Here is a 19,464-nt window from a genome sequence, read left to right on the forward strand (position 1 = left end):
AACACAAAAACACTGGCAAATCAAGGAATGAATATACTCACAAGTCAGCCCCAGAGCCATAGATCGAGTACTTCACTTCACCCCATGGTCCTGAGTCTGGGTCTATTGCCTAAAGAACAAGTCATGTGTGGAAATGAATTTAATTCAATAATCCTTATAGTGTAGAATAGTGTAATTCAGTTGATGAAGGCCACAGCCAATATTTCAGAATAAAAACATTATACTACAATAAAACAAGTCAGATTTTTTTTTTAATAAAACATTTTTTTTAAGAAAACCAATATACCATAATAAAATCATTTTTTCCAAAGAAAAAAGTCTTAATCCACCAAAAATAAATACGTATATTTCTTCAAGGAAAAAAACGAGATCATGCAAATCTAAATAAAGTATTTTTTGTTCGACCTACTAGAGTTGTTGTTAATCAGCTGAAAAATGGGTTTGGGCATGCTTGATGCCAGTGTTTCCAGGAGGCTAGTGGGAATGTTGCTCCAGGTGGTGAAGATGGCTTCATGGAGGGCATCCATTGTCTGGAACTGATGTCCATTTTTGTAAACTTCCCTTGCCATCCATCCCAAAATGTTCTCAAGTGGATTTAGATCAGGGGAACACGCAGGATGGTCCAAAAGAGTGAGCTTATTCCTCTGGAAGAAGTCCTTTGTGAAGTGCAGCGTTATCCTGTTGAAAAAGCCAGTCATTACCACACAGACGAGGGCCTTCAGTCATGAGGGATGCCCCCTGCAACATCTCCACATAGCCAGCTGCCATTTGACACCCCTGGACAACCTGAAGCGCCATTGAAGCATCATGATTGTGCCCCTCCACTGTGCCGTGTAGAAAACATCTGAGGTGGGATCTCCTTGTCATGCCAGTAACGTTGGAAGCCATCAGGACCGTCAAGGTTACATTTTTTCATCATCAGAGAATAAAACTTTCTTCCACCTTTCAATGTCCCATGTTTGGTGATCTCCTGCAAATTCCAAACGGGCAATCTTGTGGCGTTAAAGGAGACGAGGCCTTTTGAAGATCTTTTTTTTTCTTAAAAGCCTTCTCTGGCAGATGTCATCTGATGGTTATTGGACTGCACCCGGCACCAGTAACAACCTTCATTTGGGCCGAGGATGGTCCCGTGTCTCGACGGACAGCGAATTGGAATCCTCGGGCTCAGGGCCGGTGAAATTTTTTGGCTCTCCCACATTACTTTTGTGTTCCATAACCCTCAGGATGTTTGAAGAAGTTTCAAATGACTGTCTTACCGCGTCCAACCTCAGCAGCAATGGTGCGCTGCGAGAGGCCTTGCTTATGCAGCTCAACAATCCCAGAGAGAGAGAGAAAGCTTTTTTGCCTTTGCCATCAAGAGATCATGACAGTGTGAATACCTGACACTAAATCACATTCAATCCACACTTTTGCCAACATTTTGGCTTTTAAATGCAATGGCCTTAAAGCAAAAGCACTTTTTTTGCCCATCTCTGCCAATTTTGCCCATCATCCACAATCCTTATGTAAGATATGAGCACATGTCTTACTCTTTTCTGTGCATTCTAAAGATATAAAAACAGCTAAAAAGAGGCAGCCAATTAATTCACATAATGGGACACACCTATTCCGCTTAGAAAGACTGCAATTAAAACACCTCCAAAAACCTCCAACAAGGTTTTATGGTTTTCTATCCATGCTGTGAGCATGTAGTAACAGGTACATTCATGATAACATTTACTACTTACAGAATTTTGCCGTATTTTGGTCATTTTAAGCATTAATGGAACTTCCTTCCTGGGAACGTTGATTTCACATAGCAACAAAGAAAGGAACGCTACACCTAGCGTTAACTTTTCCAAACTCAAAAACAAAAACACGCCAGCCGGTGTGGTGTGGTGTGGCGAGGTGTCACTCCGCAAATAACGTAGTTCTTGGACGTAACAATGTTATTAACAATAATAATAACAATGTTGCTGTAGCTTGGTTGATATGCAGGTCACATTATGTAAATGGAGCGTTCCGTGCATTTTTAGTTGCCTCTTAGCTGTTTTTATATCTTTAGAACGAACCGAAAGGATGATTGGCAAAATTCCAAAGAAATAGCCTATTTCATTCATTCATCACCGATGCTTGTTTGCAATAAATTGCTGATTCAAAAATGTTTTTGTCTCAGTCCCATTTCTTCTTTTTGCATTTTGAAGCTCTACTTAGAACCTCCTTAAGATCAAACAGTGCAAAATGTAAATTCTTGCAATTTTTCAACTGGTCTCAACATTTTGATCAGGAATATATTTACTTTTTTGTGACATGTTTAGTCTACTTGACAGCTGCAATGATATTGAAATTGAGACATTTTCATCATGAAGTACTCAGGTTTGTGTGGTTCACTACTCGTGAACTCTCTTCCTGCCTGTTTGGAGGCGGGAGACGAGGAAAAGGCAATATATTGATCCCGGCAAAATGATCCATTTCATTTTGATTTATTGTTCGATTATTAAATAATTTATTCTCGTCCCAGGCCTAGTGCCCACAAGACAGTTTTCTTTCTGAATGAGGAATCCTGTACATGTGAATCTCGTGAGATCTTGTGACGCCCTACTCACGACATGAAGAAAATGGAAGAAAATAAGAGTCCTACTAAAACACTGGTGTCCAAAGCATCAAATAAAGCAGGGAATATTTTGGTTATTGGGAAATGAAGTGGTGCGGACATGTCAAGAACATGAAGGTAAAGCTATAAAAAGAAGATCTGTTTGATGTCATCGTCACATCATCGTGTCATCGGCTAATCTGCTGCATCAGGGAGGCCTGTTCACTGTCTCCATGTGTGCAAGGTCACTTGTCGGCTGTTCTTTTATCTGATTGAAATTGCCTGGGATCAAGGCAGCGAGCCTTGCTGGTGTTCACGCAATGGGAGGATTTATGAGCCTCGCTGCTGCTTTGAGCCCATACTGTGTTTGTATGAAGGACACGGGACGAAAAAGTCACAAAATTGCTCCCATCGCAGCTCAGGTGCATTGCCATGACACTGATGCACACCTAACATAACATGATATTTCTTTGTAACGCAGTAAAGTACGTCTGCACATATTTCGCACAGCTTAAAAAAAGAGGGGAAAAAACAGAGGGGAATTTGGTGTTACACAACAAAATGAAAGTGATAGCCATCTGGCAGCTTCCCTAGCCTAGCTTTTATCTACATGTTTTCACGTATTATCCCTACCTCAGCACCAAAAGTCTACATTTAGAGAATTAAAGCCTCTTTCTGGCATTTTGTTCAAATCGAGCATTCCTCTTGAGCTCACAGTGACGTAGACTAATGTGTGTGTGGGTGTGGGTAGGGGTAGGGGATTGTTATATTTTTAGACAGGATGACGAGCAACTCACCAGGACTGACACAACATTGCAGCCACCAGGTGAATTCTCCGGAATTCTGGCTATGTAGTAATCCGAGGAGAACTTAGGCGCGTTGTCGTTGGTGTCCAGGAGATGGATGACGATATCGGCTGTGGAGCTGAACCTCTCTGGCGTGTCGATCTCAACGGCAAGTAGCTAAAGCAAGCGCAACTCTTTTAGCTTCTGATGGGAAGTGTTATTATTCAAATGCACACACCTTGTACGTGAGGAAGTGTTGTCTCTCGTAGTCCATGGCTGCAGAGTCTTCCACCAATATTGTGACCTGGGCCTCGTTCAGTACCGTTTGCGGGACCACTCGCAGCATCCTGCCAGGCCCGATCAGCCTCAGGTTGAATTTTGCATTGGCGCCCTACAAATAAGCAGCACACGTATGAGTGAAAATGACTTGACAAAGACTAAAAATAGGCTTAAGGCTGTTGGAGCTATTGTGTTGTCATGTATAACTATATCTAAGTCATTTGCTGCAGTACAATCACAAACTACTAAACATCACTGAAGTATTTAGTAATAATGAGGGAATTATGACATCATACTGATAAATCCCATCACATTAAAAATAGCGCCTATAACCAATAATTTAAAAAAATGGTTCAATGAAGCGAGATTACCCGTACTGCAAATGAAGCGCTCCTTTTTTCTACTGCCAGTGATGTTAACTTCCCCTGAGCTCACTTGTAAACAAACATTCACTTTTCCAGGAAGACATTTTGCATGTTAGTTGTACCAAATGCTTCGCGCTGAGGGGAAAAAAAACCCATCAAGCACATAAAAAAATCCTATCAGCCATCAAATTGTGGCTGATGTGTGGTATTTCTAAGCGTGATTTACATTTTCAGTTCTTTTGGAGCTGTTAATACACACAAATAGATATAATCCTGTCCTGTCATTTATCTTTCTTTCAATAAAATACCATGAAAATTGACATATTTCACACATAATTGGTGATTAATCATTAATTAATTTGAAAACTGTGATTAATCCAATTTAATTTAATCCAATCACTCTAAAAGCGTCATATATCACAAAGTGAGTTGTTTTGTATTCAATTAAATTAAGTAAACAACAGTTATTTAAGTAATTAAATTATTGCATCATCATTTAATTTGTGTGCTTTATTCGTGTTGTATAAAGATCGGCGGTGAGTACGGCAGGTTCAAAGTCCTCTCGTAGCCTGAAAGGTAGCCACGTTTAACGCGACCAATCCATTTCTCATTAGTTAAAGTGGTCAAACGCGGGCACGCGGAGCGTTACGTAACATCAGTCTCACTTTTGTGTCTCGCTCACCTGATCGGAGTCTCTCACTGTGATTTTCAGCCCCCGCAGGATCTCCCCTTCCGGAGGGTGCTCGTACATGGTCAGCTCAAACATGCTTTGGGTGCCGTTCTCGCCGTAGAAGGTTGGCGGGTTATTATTCAGGTCCACCACCCGGATCACCAGCATGGTCACCCCGTAGTCCAGGAGTCGGCCTCTTGGACTCACTTCAGACGCCTGGAAAAAGGCAACATTTTTATCACTCACTGCCTTGACGGTTAGTACAAAAATGTGTCATTGAACATCACGCTATGTTATCCTTCCAGTACGTGCAGTGTGAGTACTTGCTTTGACTTTAATGTTAAAGACTTCTCTCTTTAGATAAACGGGACTTGTCAGCAGGGTGATGAGACCAGTGGTCTCATTGATGCTAAAAACTCCATCATCACCTATAAAGAGAAGCAGCAAGAGTGCACGGTATATGTGAAGTCAACATTTTCATATTGCCTCAACCTGTGAATGACACGCTTACCCTCGTCAAAAGAATAACGAATTGGATTTGGGTTTCCCACGTCGCCATCTTTGGCCACAACTGTGAATATCTCAGACCCCTGGCAAAACACAGACAAGATATTCAACATAAAATACGAGTACATGCAAAGGCGAAATAGCTGGTCACTCACCGGCGTTGACACTTCGTAAACGTAGCCAAAGTACGGCGTCCCGATAAAAGATGGTGGCGTGTCTTGCACATCGATCACATTAATTGTGAGGGTAGAAGAGGAGGACAAAAACTGCTCCTTGCCGTTGAACGTGCCACCTCCGTCCTGTAAAAAAAAGTGATTTCTTTTTAGGATTATTAAATATGTATTATTTATTTAAAAAAAAAAATCCAATACTGATTCCTGCCATGTTCTTTCAGGCTTTCAGGTTTGTAAAATAAAATAAATAATGTAATATATATGCAATATGTTGGATAAATATTAAACAAGCAATGTTAAATGTTAATGTTAAATGAAATAATTACAAGTTTATAAAAACAAATACATTTTATAGTAACTATAAATAATAATTACATAATATAAATATTAATACATGACTATACAATATAAGACAATATGCCACTTTTAGGGAATTGTATAATTGTATAGAAGATTAACGTCTACATCAACAAATATAACCGTTGAATCGTATCAAATGAATGGAATCGTATCGTTTCTACTTGTTCTGTTTTTAAAATCGTATCGTAACGCATGCATCTAGATGTGTATGGAATATTCCACCACAAAGATTTTTACATCCCTAGAAGTTACCCAGCATGCATTGTGGGTGACAAATGCCAGTATTGTTTTGCATGTATATTAGTGCCTAGGCCCACATAGGCCGTTTGGTTCAGCTACGTTGTGCGTTCCACCTGTGTAATCTGTTGTTTTATTTATTTTTTGGCAGAAATAGACTAAACCTGCACAAGGTCTATGCTTAAATTGGCAGCTTCATCTGTAATTGTCCAATTGTTTCACCTTTGCAACGACTGTGAGAAAATGTGTCTTTGTTTTCTCGTAGTCCAGCATCTCCTCGGGCTTGATGCGAATGACTCCGCTGTGTCTGTCAATGGCAAACAAGCTCGACTGTGCGTTCTGCAACACAAAGCACAATAAAAGCAGGATTTACAAAAAGAAAAAAACACTCGATGCTCAAACAAGGTCACATGAGTAAAAGCATCCCGATTGAAACCCCATTAGAGGCTCTCACGTGAGATGGCGCCCAGAGTGGTCAGATGGCTGCATGGAAACACTCACTTGAATTAGGCCACATAGTGCATATCTCTTTGTCCATCTGGATGGAAGGAGCCCATATGCTGGGCGCTCACAGTGCAGGTAGGTGAAAGCTGCCCGCTACAGATGTGCGCCGCCTCAATCGTCCTCACCGCCACGGGGCCAGATGCTCTTAAAAGCCCCAAAGTGCGCACTAACAAATCAGCCACACATGCATAAATGTAATTGTGATGTTAATCCGTGCAACTACGCCGCCCTAATGCATGAACACTAGGGGTATCACGAGACACCCAACTCACCAGACGAGACGAGATGAGATTTGACGTTCCTTTTAAGAAAAGTACAATGAAAAAAAAAATTACCGGACAAATGTAATTTTCTATACCGCTTCTTCCTCATTAGGGTCACGGGGGCATGCTGGAGCCTATCCCAGCTGACTTCGGGCGACAGGCGGGGTATACCCTGGACTGGTCGCCAGCCAATGGCAGGGCACATATAGACAAACAACCATTCACACTCACATTCATACCTATGGACAATTTAGAGCCTCCCATTAACCTAACATGCATGTTTTTGGAATGTTGGAGGAAGCCGCAGTACCCGGAGAAAACCCACGCACACACGGGGAGAACATGCAAACTCCACACAGAGATACCCAGGGGAGAATCGAACCCAGGTCTTCCCGATCTCCAAGCTGTTACTGTGTTGGCCAACATGCTAACCATTAGACCACCGTGCGGCCCACAAATGTAATTATTTAACAAAATAATTTAACCGAGTTACAAAACAATGTAAGTGCGTTTTGAAATGTTTATTTTCCCACAAATTGACGCTCCAAGATATTATTGTCAGCATTTTTTGAGACCAAATAAACCACTGTTATAACATACTGTATAATAATAAATAACAATAATTATAGATGAACAATATCTTTTTCATCATACCAACGACCGATAAGTTTTTCATATTTATATTTTATATTAACTTTTTCATTTAGATTTAACTGTGCACACCAGGAGATAAGAAGGACTCGAACAAATTTTGATTTGAACTGTACTTGTTGATTTGTCCTAATCCAATATCATGACATCACTACTACCACATCACTACTATCAGGAGAACCAGAGTATGGAGCAGAGGGAGCCACCTGGTGTGGCCCAGCAAGGTGCACTGTGTTCGGGCACACGCTCCGAGCAGTCGGTTTGACGCCACGGAGGTCTCTGGCAAACCTCTTGCACTTTTCAAACACCATGGCGCTGGCGTTTCAGGTGGCTGCTAAGGTTTTTTGTGTGCTCAATATTTTTTTTTTCCTCCCCATCATGGAGCATTTGGTACAACTAGCATGTGAAATGTCTTCCACGGAAAGTGAATGTTTGCTTACAAGTGAGCTCAGGGGAAGTTACGACAGGCCGTTAACGTCACAGGCAGGAGAAAAAAGGAGTGCTTGATTTGATCACCCGCACAGTACGGGTAATCTTGCCTCACTGGAGCATTTTTTTGATCGTTTTTGATCGGTTTTCTGATTTATCGGTATGTTATCTGATTTATCGGTATGATGTCATAATTCCCTCATATCGGCCCGATAATTATTGTGCACCCCAATAATAATAATACAGCTCACTGTTTTTCTCTTATCTACTTGTCTTTGTCTATTTACGTCAGGGCTGTCCAGCTGTCCTTTGATATTTATAATTTTATATATATATATATATATATATATATGTACATACATATATATTAACAAATCTTTGTTTTTATTATTTATTAGTACATATTAGCTTTTTCTAGTTACATTACACCTTTTTGCTCTATTTTTCCATTTTTGCTGGGTTTTTGTTTATTTTATTTCTGCAATGAGCCATCCTCCACGAGTGGCCCCTGCGCCACACTTTGGACACCCATGCATGTTTTGCCAGGAAAGTCGACGGAGGACTGCATCCAAACTCTAGGGTCAGGCGCTGGGTTGCATTAAGGAGGGTTTTTAACAGCTTTCAAACATGCATTGCACAGCGTTATGGAGATGGCACTCATTCCAGCTCGCCAGCTCAGCGATTCTTCACCTTTGTTGATGGCTTGTATTTAATTACCGAATAAATGCATGATGCAAGAAACACTTAAATGTCCACCGTTACTCACTAAATATAGCAACCATGTCTCTAAATTGTCAACATGGATCTCTTCTATGCTTGAGGTGTGTTATGAAACGGAACCGGTGATCGCTGGTGCCTGAAAGTTGGCGCTGAGCCAAATGCAATGAGTGTCAATTATTGATTAAGGTTGCAGACAAGTCAGAACATCTACGTGGGTTGATCTGACAAATCTTAAGTAAAATTGATCAAATGTAGAATTACAGCCTCTGCTCGGACATCAAACAAGTTCAACTCCGATGGAAAAAAAAAAGCCACACGTCACTGGCTGACGCTGTGAACAGGTAAGTTGGGTTGCAAGGTGTGCATAAAGCACTTAATGTGCGCTTCCAATAATGTCTTGCACACTGCCACTTCCATATTACTGTATTATCATTCATAGTAGCCCTCCCAATGTTCACAGTCTGATTGGCTTCTGGCTGCCCTGTTCTCGTAATACAAGTCCAGCTTTTATCCAAACGAGAAATCTCATCACTTTTTAATCTCTAAAGAACACGCATGGCGCTTTGTTAGATTCACAGATTCAACATTCGTGCAAACATTTAGTGGCGCTGTGAGAAAGGGAGGGAGCAGCCAATTACCAGGAGGTAGTAGGTGACCGAGCCCCCCGAGCCCGTGTCCCTGTCCACGGCTTCCGCTTTGAAGATGCTGTGTCCGGATTCTGTCGTCTACAATGAGCGTACACATTTCGTTTCAATGTTTGCACATCACTTTTTGTAACATATTGGTTTGACAGACACCTTCACAGACCTCCAGGACATCAATGATTGCAGGCATGTTTTGGAATTGGGGTTTCTCATCGTTTGCGTCCATCACAAATATGGTCACTCTTTCCACAACCTAAAAGGGAGAAGTGCCGTGAATCAAAGCATCTTCAGACATGTACACATACTGTATTTTTAGTCGGGGTGTCACGAGACAATCAGTTCACGAGATGAGACGACACGTGGGATTGGGTCTACGCAAACGAGATGAGATTTTAACATTACTTCATGAAAAAAATATAAAAAATACATGACAATATAATGCAATATACAAATATAATTTGTACTACGTTACACTACGTGTGTGTGTGTGTGTATGCTAGCGGCCCCGCCTCCACCCACCAAGGCAAAGAGACTGTGTGACTGAAAAAGGACTCACTCCGTTCATGCCGTTGTTGTTGAACAAATGTGCCAAGGTACTGAAACCAAGGCACAGAGTGATCTCTCTTTCTGCCTGTTTGGAGGCGGGAGCTGAGTAAAACAAACACGTATGCACATGGAAATATACTGAAATATTATCCAGCTCATTTTCATTTATTGTGGGATTAATTAGGCTTTAGTGCCCGTTTTTGTCAAAACAAGAAATCTTGTCGCGAGATCGTGTGACACGAGTTCTTGTGACACCCCTAACCATTAGTGTTAGGCCATCACTTCAATTGTTTTTTTATGACTTTTCGGTAGGATAATTAGCAGAATTACATAAACAACTTTCCTTTCAAGGTTGTAGCAGGGTGGTGCACAGGCCAAGGAAGAACTCATTACAGTTTGGTGAGGATCTGGATAAAGGTGCAAGGGTCATCTTTAATGTAGACGGTGTTAGAAAGTCCTAAAGCTCAAATTAACTAATGTATACCCTAACTATCGAGTTGTTAGCTTGTGGTTAGCAGCTCACTTTAGCAGCCAACGCCTTTTGTTGCGCCTCCATGAACCAGGAAGTAGCTTACTAGCTCACAATCCAACATGAATATTGCATTTTTGTAACTTTTGTTAACAGTTTGGCCTTGGTGGAGGTCTACACTCTGCCGAGGGACATTCTCATTATATGTGATGGTGTCACAATACTGAAAACAGATTCTGCTAGAGTGTTACCTGGCTTTTCCCGTCTGTGATGCTGACCAGAACATCAAAAGAATCTTGTTTCTGAGAACAAAGATGAAGCACAACGCCATATAACATATGAGATAGATCCCCGCCTTACTTGTGGGCCTCACAGCACACAACAATGGTGCGCTGAAGGACCGCCGAACAAAGTGCAAAATCTCACCGTACTCAAGTCAAAATATGAATAGGAAAAAAGTTGGAATCTAACAAGAAAAAGTCAAAATTTTATGATATTAACGTTGTAATATTACGAGGAAAAATAACTTCATTCTAGTAGCATAGAGTTGAAGTATTAAAGAAAAAAATACTTTTTTTTTAAGTCATAATATTATAAAAAACAAGCCAAACAATAAAGTTGTCATTTTTGGAAAATTAGGATGGGAAAAAGCTACAATATTATGGGAATAAAGTCATAATATTTATATAATATTGCCCGTAACAAAGGTTTCTGCATGTAAAATTATAACTATTGTCTCTAAAATGTATTTTTTTGTTCATGGCTTGGGTTGTCTGGGACAGATGAATAGGAATTAATTTGATTTACATCATTTCCTGTGGAAAATGTATGTTTCAGTTGTCTTCAGACTATTTGGAACAAATTACGAATGAAATTCGACTTATGCTGAATGAGATGTGTTTTCTGGGAAAAAATAGATACATATTAATCATTTTAGTGTTCTATGTCACGCGTCTCGGTCTAGCTTTGCAATTAAAATGATTTTTCATCATAATATTACGAGTTTATTCCCATAAAATTGCAACTTCTTTTTCTTGTTAGTTTCATTTTCTCTTGATGTTTTAACTTCATTCTCGTAAAATTTCAGCTGCTTTTTCCATTTCTGCTCAATTTTCCAACTATTTCATTTTTGTTCTTGTAAATTTTCTTCTTGTAACTATGCCTTTCCATAATATTTTAACTTTATTCTCATAATATAACTATTTATGCAGACTAATTAAAAAAAAAAAATACAACTTTATTTGTTACTTTGTTTGTTTTTCGGAGCATTATGACTTTTAAAAAAGAAGTTATTTTTTCTTTAACATTTCATCTCTATGTGACTAAAGTGTCATTATTTTTCCTAATAATATTACAAATTTATTCCTGTAAAATTGCCACTGTTTTTCTCATGAGGATACAACTTTATTTCCATAATATTTTGAATTTATTCTGGTAACATAACTTTTTCCGCAACCTAATTTTCCAAAAATTACAACTTTATTTATTGTTTTGGGTTTGGTTTTTTTTGTTTTTTTATAACATTATCGCTTTTTAAAAATATTTTTTTTTCTTTTTTTTTTTTAAATAGAAAAAATCTCCTCCGTGAATCACCACCTTATCGTGGTGGAGGGGTAGGAGCTATGTTGTCTGGGGCTATATGCCCCTGGTAGGGTCTCCCAAGGCAAACAGGTCCTAGGTGACGGGCCAGACCAAGAATGATTCAGGAGACCTTATGAATAAACACAACAGGAGGGGCCACACCTCGCCTGGACATGGCATACTGGGGCCTCACCCTGGAGCCAGGTCTGGGGGAGGGGCTTCCCGGTGAGCCGGCGAGCACTGCGAGCCGGCCGGGCCAGCCCAAACAAGCCACACGGGATTTCCCCCCTGTAGACCAACCACCTGTGGGAGCAAGCATAAGGGTCCGATGCATTGCGCTTTGGGTGGCGATCAATGGCGGGCGCCTGGGCGACCTGGTCTTCGGTGGCCATATCTGGTTCTTGGGACATGGAATGTCCCTTTTCTAGTGGGGAAGGAGCCCGAACTTGTGAGGGAGGTTGAGACATTCCGACTAGATATAGTCGGACTCACCTCGACCCACAGTTTGGGTTCTGGAACCAAACTCCTCGAGAGGGGCTGGACCTTGTTCTACTCTGGAGTTGCTGCAGGCGAGAGGCGGCGAGCTGGTGTGGGCTTATTAATAGCCCCCTGGCTCGGTGCCTCTGTGTTGGAGTCATCCCGGTTAACGAGAGGGTCATTTCCCTACGCCTTCGGGTTGGGGAAAGAGTCCTGACTGTCGTTTGTGCGTACGCGCCGAACGGAAGTTCAGAGTACCCAGCCTTCCTGGAGTCCATCAGAGGGGTGCTGGAGACTGGTGACTCTGTTTTTTTGCTGGGAGATTTCAACGCCCATGTGGGCGATGACAGTGTGACCTGGAGGGGCGTGATTGGGAGGAACGGCCTCCCCGTTCTGAACTCGGGCGTTCGAAAATCATGCTCGAACATAAGGATGTCCACAAGTGCACATGGCACCAGGACACTCTAGGCCGCTGGTCTATGATCGACTTTGTAGTCGTATCATCAGACCTGCGTCCGCATGTTTTGGACACACGGGTAAAGAAAGGGGCTGAGCTGTCAACTGATCACCACCTGGTGATGAGTTGGATTAGATGGCGGGGGAGGATGCAGGACACACCCGGGAGACCCAAACGTGTAGTGAGGGTGTGCTGGGAACGTTTGGCAGTCTCCTGTTTGTCGAGTCTTCAGCTCTCACCTCCGGCAGAGCTTCGCCTGCATCCCGGGGGAGGACGAGGATATTAAGTCCGAATGGGCTCTATTCCGTGCCTCCATTGCTGAGGCATTTGATTGGAGCTGCGGGCGCAAGGTGGTCGGTGCCAGTTGTGGTGGCAGTCCCCGAACCCGATGGTGGTCACCAGAGGTCAGGGCTGCTGTCAGGCTGAAGAAGGAGAGATAGGGTGAGGAGCTCGGTCTTCCGGGAGGAACTCAGAGTAGAGCCGCTGCTCCTTCACATCGAGAGGAGCCAGATGAGGTGGCTCGGGCATCTAGTCTGGATGCCTCCCAGACACCTCCCTGGTGAGGTGTTCCGGGCATGCCCGGCCGAGAGAAGACCTAGGACACGCTGGAGAGATTATGTCTCACAGCTGGCCTGGGAACGCCTTGGTGTCCTCCCGGTGGAGCTGGAGGACGTGGCTGGGGACCGGGAAGTCTGGCTTCCCTACTGAGACGGCTGCCCCCTCGAGCTGGACCCGGATACGTGGAGGAAAATGGATGGATGGATGGAAAAAGAAAATTTTTTTTTTTCTTTAATATTCCAACTTTATGCTACTAAAATTGCATAATTTTTCCTTTTTTTTAAGTTTTCTTGTTAAATGATATTTTTTTAATGAGCCGCAGGCCGCAAATGTACATTTATGGCTTTTTTCATGAGAATACGACTTCATTCTCGTAAAATTACATCTGTTTTTTTCATTTCTGCTGTTGTTGTTTTTTTGTTTTTTTAAACTAAACTATTTCAACTTTCTTCTTGTCGATTTTCTTGTAATTATGACGTTATTGCCATAATATTTTTACTTTATTCCCGGAACATTGTAACTTTTTCCGCAACCTAATTTTCCAAAAATGATAGCCTTAGTGTTATTTTTCTTTTTCCATAATATCAGGACTTTAAAAAAAAAAAGAAATTTAGAAAAAAATATTTCAACTCCATGTGACTAAAATGACTTTATTTTTCATTTTTTACTTATTTTTATTTATTCTCGTAAAATTGTGACTTTTTTCTCGTGGGGATACAATTTTTTCCCCCTAATATGTTATTAAGATTTACATTATTTCCTATGGGAAAATTTGCTTCGAGTTTACTTCTGACCATTTGGATCAAATTGATAATGAAAACAGGCTTATGGTGAATGAGATGTGTTTTCTGCGAGAAAAAGAAAAGCGCAAAAATCGGTAAATTTGACGGTCCATGAATGCTGAATGGTGAATGTGCAGGCATCCGCTGTACAGAACATAGAAAACAATGTGTATTTATTGATCATTTTAGTGTTCTATCTCACATACCTCTCGGTCTAGCTTCTCCACTAAGGTGACGTTTCCTGTCTTGGGGTTGATCCTGAAGTACTCCTTGGAGCCGGGGTCAAACGAAATGCCGTAGCTCACCTCCTGGCCCTCTGGGTCGGTGCCGTTAAGGCAATAGATTTGTGTACCTGCAAGGAAATTCATTTACCGTATTCACATCCTGTTATCCAAAAAAACACTTCAGTTCTGCTTTTAACACCATAGTCCCGGAAAAACCATCAGGACCAGCCTGTGGATATCACGTTCATGGGGTACATACTAACTTTTTCAAGTAGCACTGAACAATTTTGCTCTGCTGTTGTCATTTTCGTAATTATGTTTTGTCCTCCAAACACTATTTGTGTGTGGTTGTTTAATGAACATAAACACATAGTGTGTCCAGCCTTATGATGGTGATACTATCACAGTAGTCTCCTCGCTCGCCAGCTAATTTGCACTACATACTGTTCTGGAAGTACTGCCCATTTGTAACCTGTAAATACCATAATTATAATTATCTGCAATATTCTAAGTAAGTACTGTATGTATAGTACAAGTACTATTCTATTTCTTCTCCTTTATACTGTATGTAAACATTATTTACTGTTATAGACTGGAGTCCAATTCCTAGTGTGGTAACATACATGGCGAATAAAGCGGATTCTGATACTGATTCTGATTCAAAAAGCCTGAGCATTCTCATTAGCTATGATAAAGTAATAAAGATAGACACGCTGGCATCGAACATGTCATTTTGTGGTGTTGGTCATCCTCACCAACAGGCGTGTCCTCCGAGAGGCTGAACAGTGCCATGTTCCCATTGTGGCTGTACGGTCCGTTGTCAAAGAAGTAAGGGGCAAAGTCTGCTTGTGCTGGGGAAGCAAAGCAAACAAGAGTGATATAAGTCACGGTTGTCAACAAACAGACGCTGATACGCTCCCTTTCTCGGTCACTTTGGGATTACAGGTGAGTTACGTCACAGCCTCCTGAGAAAAACCTTTTACATAAACCTGAGATGTTGTAATTATAACTTTATTCCCATCATATTATACATTACAACTTTTTCTGCAACGTCATTTTCCCAAAATTGCAACTTTAGTCTAAATTTTGTTTCAATATTCCAATGTTTCTAATGTAATCCCGTAAAATTACTGCTGTTTTTGTTTTCTTTTCATTTTTTTGTTTGTTGTTGTTTTTCTTTTTTTACATTTTCCAACTATTTATTTAAATAAAATGTACAAATATTTAAACATTATTTGTGATTATTTTAAAACTGTATTCCCATAAAATTGCAAATTTTTTTGTTAGAATAAACTTTTTTCCCCTTAATATTTTGACTTTATTCTCTTAAAATCACAGCTGTTTTTGCCTTTTCTGCTGTTGTTTTGGTTTTTTTTCAACTATTTCTTCTTGCAATTATGACTTTATTCCCATTATATTTTGACTTTATTCTCATAATATGATAACTTTTTCCGCAACCTAATTTTCAAAAAATGACAACCTTATTTTGTTGTTTGGTCTGTTTCCCATAATATTACAACTTCAAGAAATAATGTCTACGTCAAAAAATAATGTCTTTTTTCTTTAATATTTCAACTTTATGCTACTAAAATTATGACATTATGACTCATAATATTTTTTACTTTTATTCCTGTAAAATTACTGCTGATTGTTCAATTTTTTATATTGTTTTCTTGTTTAATTGTATTTTTTAAATGTGCCGAGGGGAAGTACGGCAAATGGTTCCCAGGTCGTACTTTGGACACCCCGTCCGCTAGTACACACGATTTGATGTGAAAGATTCCAACTTACCAAAGCAGATGCGCAGCAAAGCAAAGACCAGTGGCAAATGTACAAAATGCACATGCTTCATCCTTTAAAAAATGAAATGATAAAGGTGTGCACACGCATGAGATGATGCGCCTCTGAAGGCGTTTGCCGGCCGACTGAAGGCAGGTGCTGGCTCGCTAATCCGATGACACTTCTTAAGAGTCCCTCCTGGTGCCGCACAGTCCAAGTAAAGCTTCTAGAAAAACCAACACAGGACGGCCTGGAGCTGCAAGGCTCTTTAGAGTACAGCGCAATAGACATCCATTTTTCACATCAGACATTTACAACGGGCAAATAATACACTATAAAGCGGTGTGAAAAACTGTTTCCCCCCTTCCTGATTTCTTTTTTTTTTTGCATGTTTGTCACACTTACAAAAAAATGTAAATATTACCCAATGAGAACACAACTGAACACAAAATGCAGTTTTTAAATGAAACTTTTTATTATTAAGGGAGGAAAAAAATCCAAACCGACATGGCCGTGTGTGAAGAAGTGATTGCCTCCCATTTTCTAAAGCTTTGGGCCTCCAGCAAAACACAGTGAGAGCCATTATCCACAAATGGCGAAAACAATGAAACAGTGGTGAACCTTCCCAGGAGTGGCCGGCCAACCAAAATGACCCCAAGAGCACAGCAATGACTCGTCCAAGAGGTCACAAAAGACCCCACAACAACATCCAAAGAACTGCAGGCCTCACTTGCCTCAGTTAAGGTCAGTGTTCATGACTCCACCATAGAAAAGACACTGGGCCCGCATGGCAGAGTTCCAAGACCGCGTTTACGTCACCCGAGAAACTCGCACATGCGCAACAAGTCCACCTACCTGACTCACTACCACCTGACCACGTCAGGTTCTCGATTCACTTGTCGGCATCCTCATGCGCCGTCAGGGAAGTCAGTCTAGTTAGTCTAGTTAGTCTAGGTTCGCGAGTTCCGGGGTTCGTGTGCTCGACTCGGCGTTAGCGAGCGAGCAGCTCAGACCGGAACAGGAAGTAGAAAGAATAATTGATTTGAGGCGAGGAGTAGATGTGTTGATTTTTCCACAGGGTTAATACATTTCTACAAGTGCCGTTACAGTAGCAGTTGCGCATTTAATGCCATGTTCCCCGCTTTCCTTTTTAATTTAGCTAGCAGCAGCAGGGTAAGTGAACAAGTTAACAGAAACGAATCCCCATGAGTCCCGGTTCAGTAGGATTCATCACTAGACAGGACCATACCATTCTTGATTATGGGGAAGAGGGAAGCCATTCCATTGTGAATGAAAGCACAAAAAAAAAGAACAATTTCTCAATAAACATATCTCGAAACGTGTATTTTTTTGTTCATCTGTTTGCTAACTAGGTGCTGACTTCCTGGTTCTTCCAAAATTCTGAATGTTGACAGGCTCACACCAATTCTATAGTGGCTGAAACAACAAAATAGCAAATATTGTATAATAAAAAGTTACGAAAAAAGAAACAGACTAAAAGCGGAGTGCTGTATTTGTGTTTGTTTGCGCGTTTGCTAGTGAGAAGGCCACTTCATGGTTCAGGGCCATAGCATTTTTTATTCTGGGGAGGGAGAGAGAAATTACAAGGTGGATCAAACAACAGAAAGAGAAACATTTCTCTAAAAAAAAAAGTAAAAAGCAAGTGTGTCGTATATATATATATATATATATATATATGTTCTTCCGTCTTTTTTGTTAGCCAAATGACTACTTTCTGGTTCAGGCCGTGACAATGGGGAGTGACATAAGACCACAGGGTCATTTGTGATTCTCGGGCATGGGAGGACAATTCTGTTGTGTGACAAAAGGGAATTGTTTCTCTCACAAAAGCGCAAAAAACTAGCGGTGCATGATAATTATAAGGCCGATAGTTATCGGACTGATATGAGGGAATTATGACATCGTACCAATAAATACAATAACATTAAAAATAGCTCAGCTAACCGATCATTTTTAAAAACGCTCCAATGAGGCGAGATTACTCACCCGTAGTGTGCGGGTGAGCAAATCAAGCACTCCTTTTTTCTCCTGCCTGTGACGTTAACGGCCTGTCGTAACTTCCCCTGAGCTCACTTGTAAACAAACATTCACTTTCCAAGGAAGACGTTTCGTGTGCTAGTTTTACCAAATGCTCCGCGAGGGGGGGGGGGAACATCGAGCATACAAAAAACCTTATCAGCCACCTGAAAAGCCAGCGCCGCAGTGTTTGAAAGGTGCAAACGGTTTGCCAGAGACCTCCATGGCGTCACACCGACTGCTCGGAGTGTGTCCCCGAATACAGTGCACCTTGCTGGGCCACGCCAGGTGGCTCCTGCCGCTCTATACTCCGGTTCTCCTGACTTCCGTAGTGGTACACCAGCTGCTCGGAGCATGTGTCCAAATATAGTGCACTTTTCTGGGCCACAGCAGGTGGCTCCTCCTCTCTATACTCCTGATAGTAGTGATGTGGTAGTAGTGATATCATGATATTTGATTAGGACAAATCAACAGGTACACTTGGTCAAATCCTAATTTGTTCCAGTCCTTCTTACCTCCAGGTGTGCACAAACTACAGTTAAATCTAAATGTAAATAGTAGATATAAAAAAGTTACCATTTCGGTCTTGAGAAGCAGAAGGTTATCGGTATCACTTTGAAAAAAAAGATATTGTGCATCTGTAAAAAAGAAAAGAAAAAAAGAGTGTTTTGTATTTGTGTTTAAGAATACTTACAACATTTATGTACAGTGTTGCCAATTGGCCCTTGGAAAATAGAATCGTCCCGTATTTACAAATAAAAGTATGTGTCCCGTATTGAATAAACAAGGGACACACTCATTACTGTGAAGTCAGTCAAATGTGGAGTTTGTTGACGACAGCTTGTCACAGGCCAAGCCAATCGATGCCAGTGTGTCTGATCGCTTGCCTATCATTCTCATCGCCGTTCGTCTTTTCTGTTCATATTTGTTCACACACTTTGCCTGGCTGTGACTTTTGGCTCATATTGCTAGCTAGCTAGCGCTATCTGCCTAACTTCTGGTCTGGTGTCTTTTTACCACAGTGATATTTTGTTTATAAAACAAACAAGCAACGCCGTGAGTTTGAATCTCATTTTTGTCCCACGGGGAAGCTACAAGTGGCTATCAGGTTTATGAGGTACGGTCTAACTTACTTTTTTAGACTGTCGTTTAAACAACTTTGCTCTCTTGTTATCATTATAATTAGTGATGTGCAGATCAATACTGAAATATCGATACTTCCGATATCAGCTCTTTATGCCCTAAAATCGATTTGATACTTTAGATACGTGATCATGTTTGTCTGAAACGTTTGTTGAAAGGATGACAGATTTGTAAACGGAGCCGTGTGTGACTTGTGAATAAAGTTTTCATTCTTAAAGTACTTCTTAACAATCAATTCTTTATTTTAATGGT

At 41.0% G+C, this 19,464-nt stretch overlaps 1 protein-coding gene across 3 annotated transcripts in view; it reads right to left on the reverse strand.

Moving 5' to 3' along the window:
* Nucleotides 1-19,464, reverse strand: part of cdhr1a (cadherin-related family member 1a) — a 47,640-nt gene that overhangs the window by 20,572 nt on the left and 7,604 nt on the right. For 2 of the 3 annotated variants that reach the window (XM_054798306.1, XM_054798308.1), the window contains exons 2-14: nt 15,009-15,104; nt 14,236-14,381; nt 10,426-10,476; nt 9,323-9,412; nt 9,154-9,240; nt 6,171-6,287; nt 5,334-5,477; nt 5,183-5,261; nt 4,999-5,099; nt 4,684-4,887; nt 3,596-3,748; nt 3,370-3,534; nt 42-109 (exon numbers count right to left, since the gene is read on the reverse strand). In XM_054798306.1, the coding sequence (XP_054654281.1) occupies nt 42-109; nt 3,370-3,534; nt 3,596-3,748; nt 4,684-4,887; nt 4,999-5,099; nt 5,183-5,261; nt 5,334-5,477; nt 6,171-6,287; nt 9,154-9,240; nt 9,323-9,412; nt 10,426-10,476; nt 14,236-14,381; nt 15,009-15,104 (1,501 nt within the window). Of the gene's footprint in view, nt 1-41; nt 110-3,369; nt 3,535-3,595; nt 3,749-4,683; nt 4,888-4,998; nt 5,100-5,182; nt 5,262-5,333; nt 5,478-6,170; nt 6,288-9,153; nt 9,241-9,322; nt 9,413-10,425; nt 10,477-14,235; nt 14,382-15,008; nt 15,105-16,044; nt 16,350-19,464 lie in introns of those variants that run through there. The other variant, XM_054798307.1, reaches the window with a different exon arrangement.

Source organism: Dunckerocampus dactyliophorus, chromosome 14 (genome assembly GCF_027744805.1).
Source record: "Dunckerocampus dactyliophorus isolate RoL2022-P2 chromosome 14, RoL_Ddac_1.1, whole genome shotgun sequence".
In the NCBI taxonomy this organism is placed as follows: domain Eukaryota; kingdom Metazoa; phylum Chordata; class Actinopteri; order Syngnathiformes; family Syngnathidae; genus Dunckerocampus; species Dunckerocampus dactyliophorus.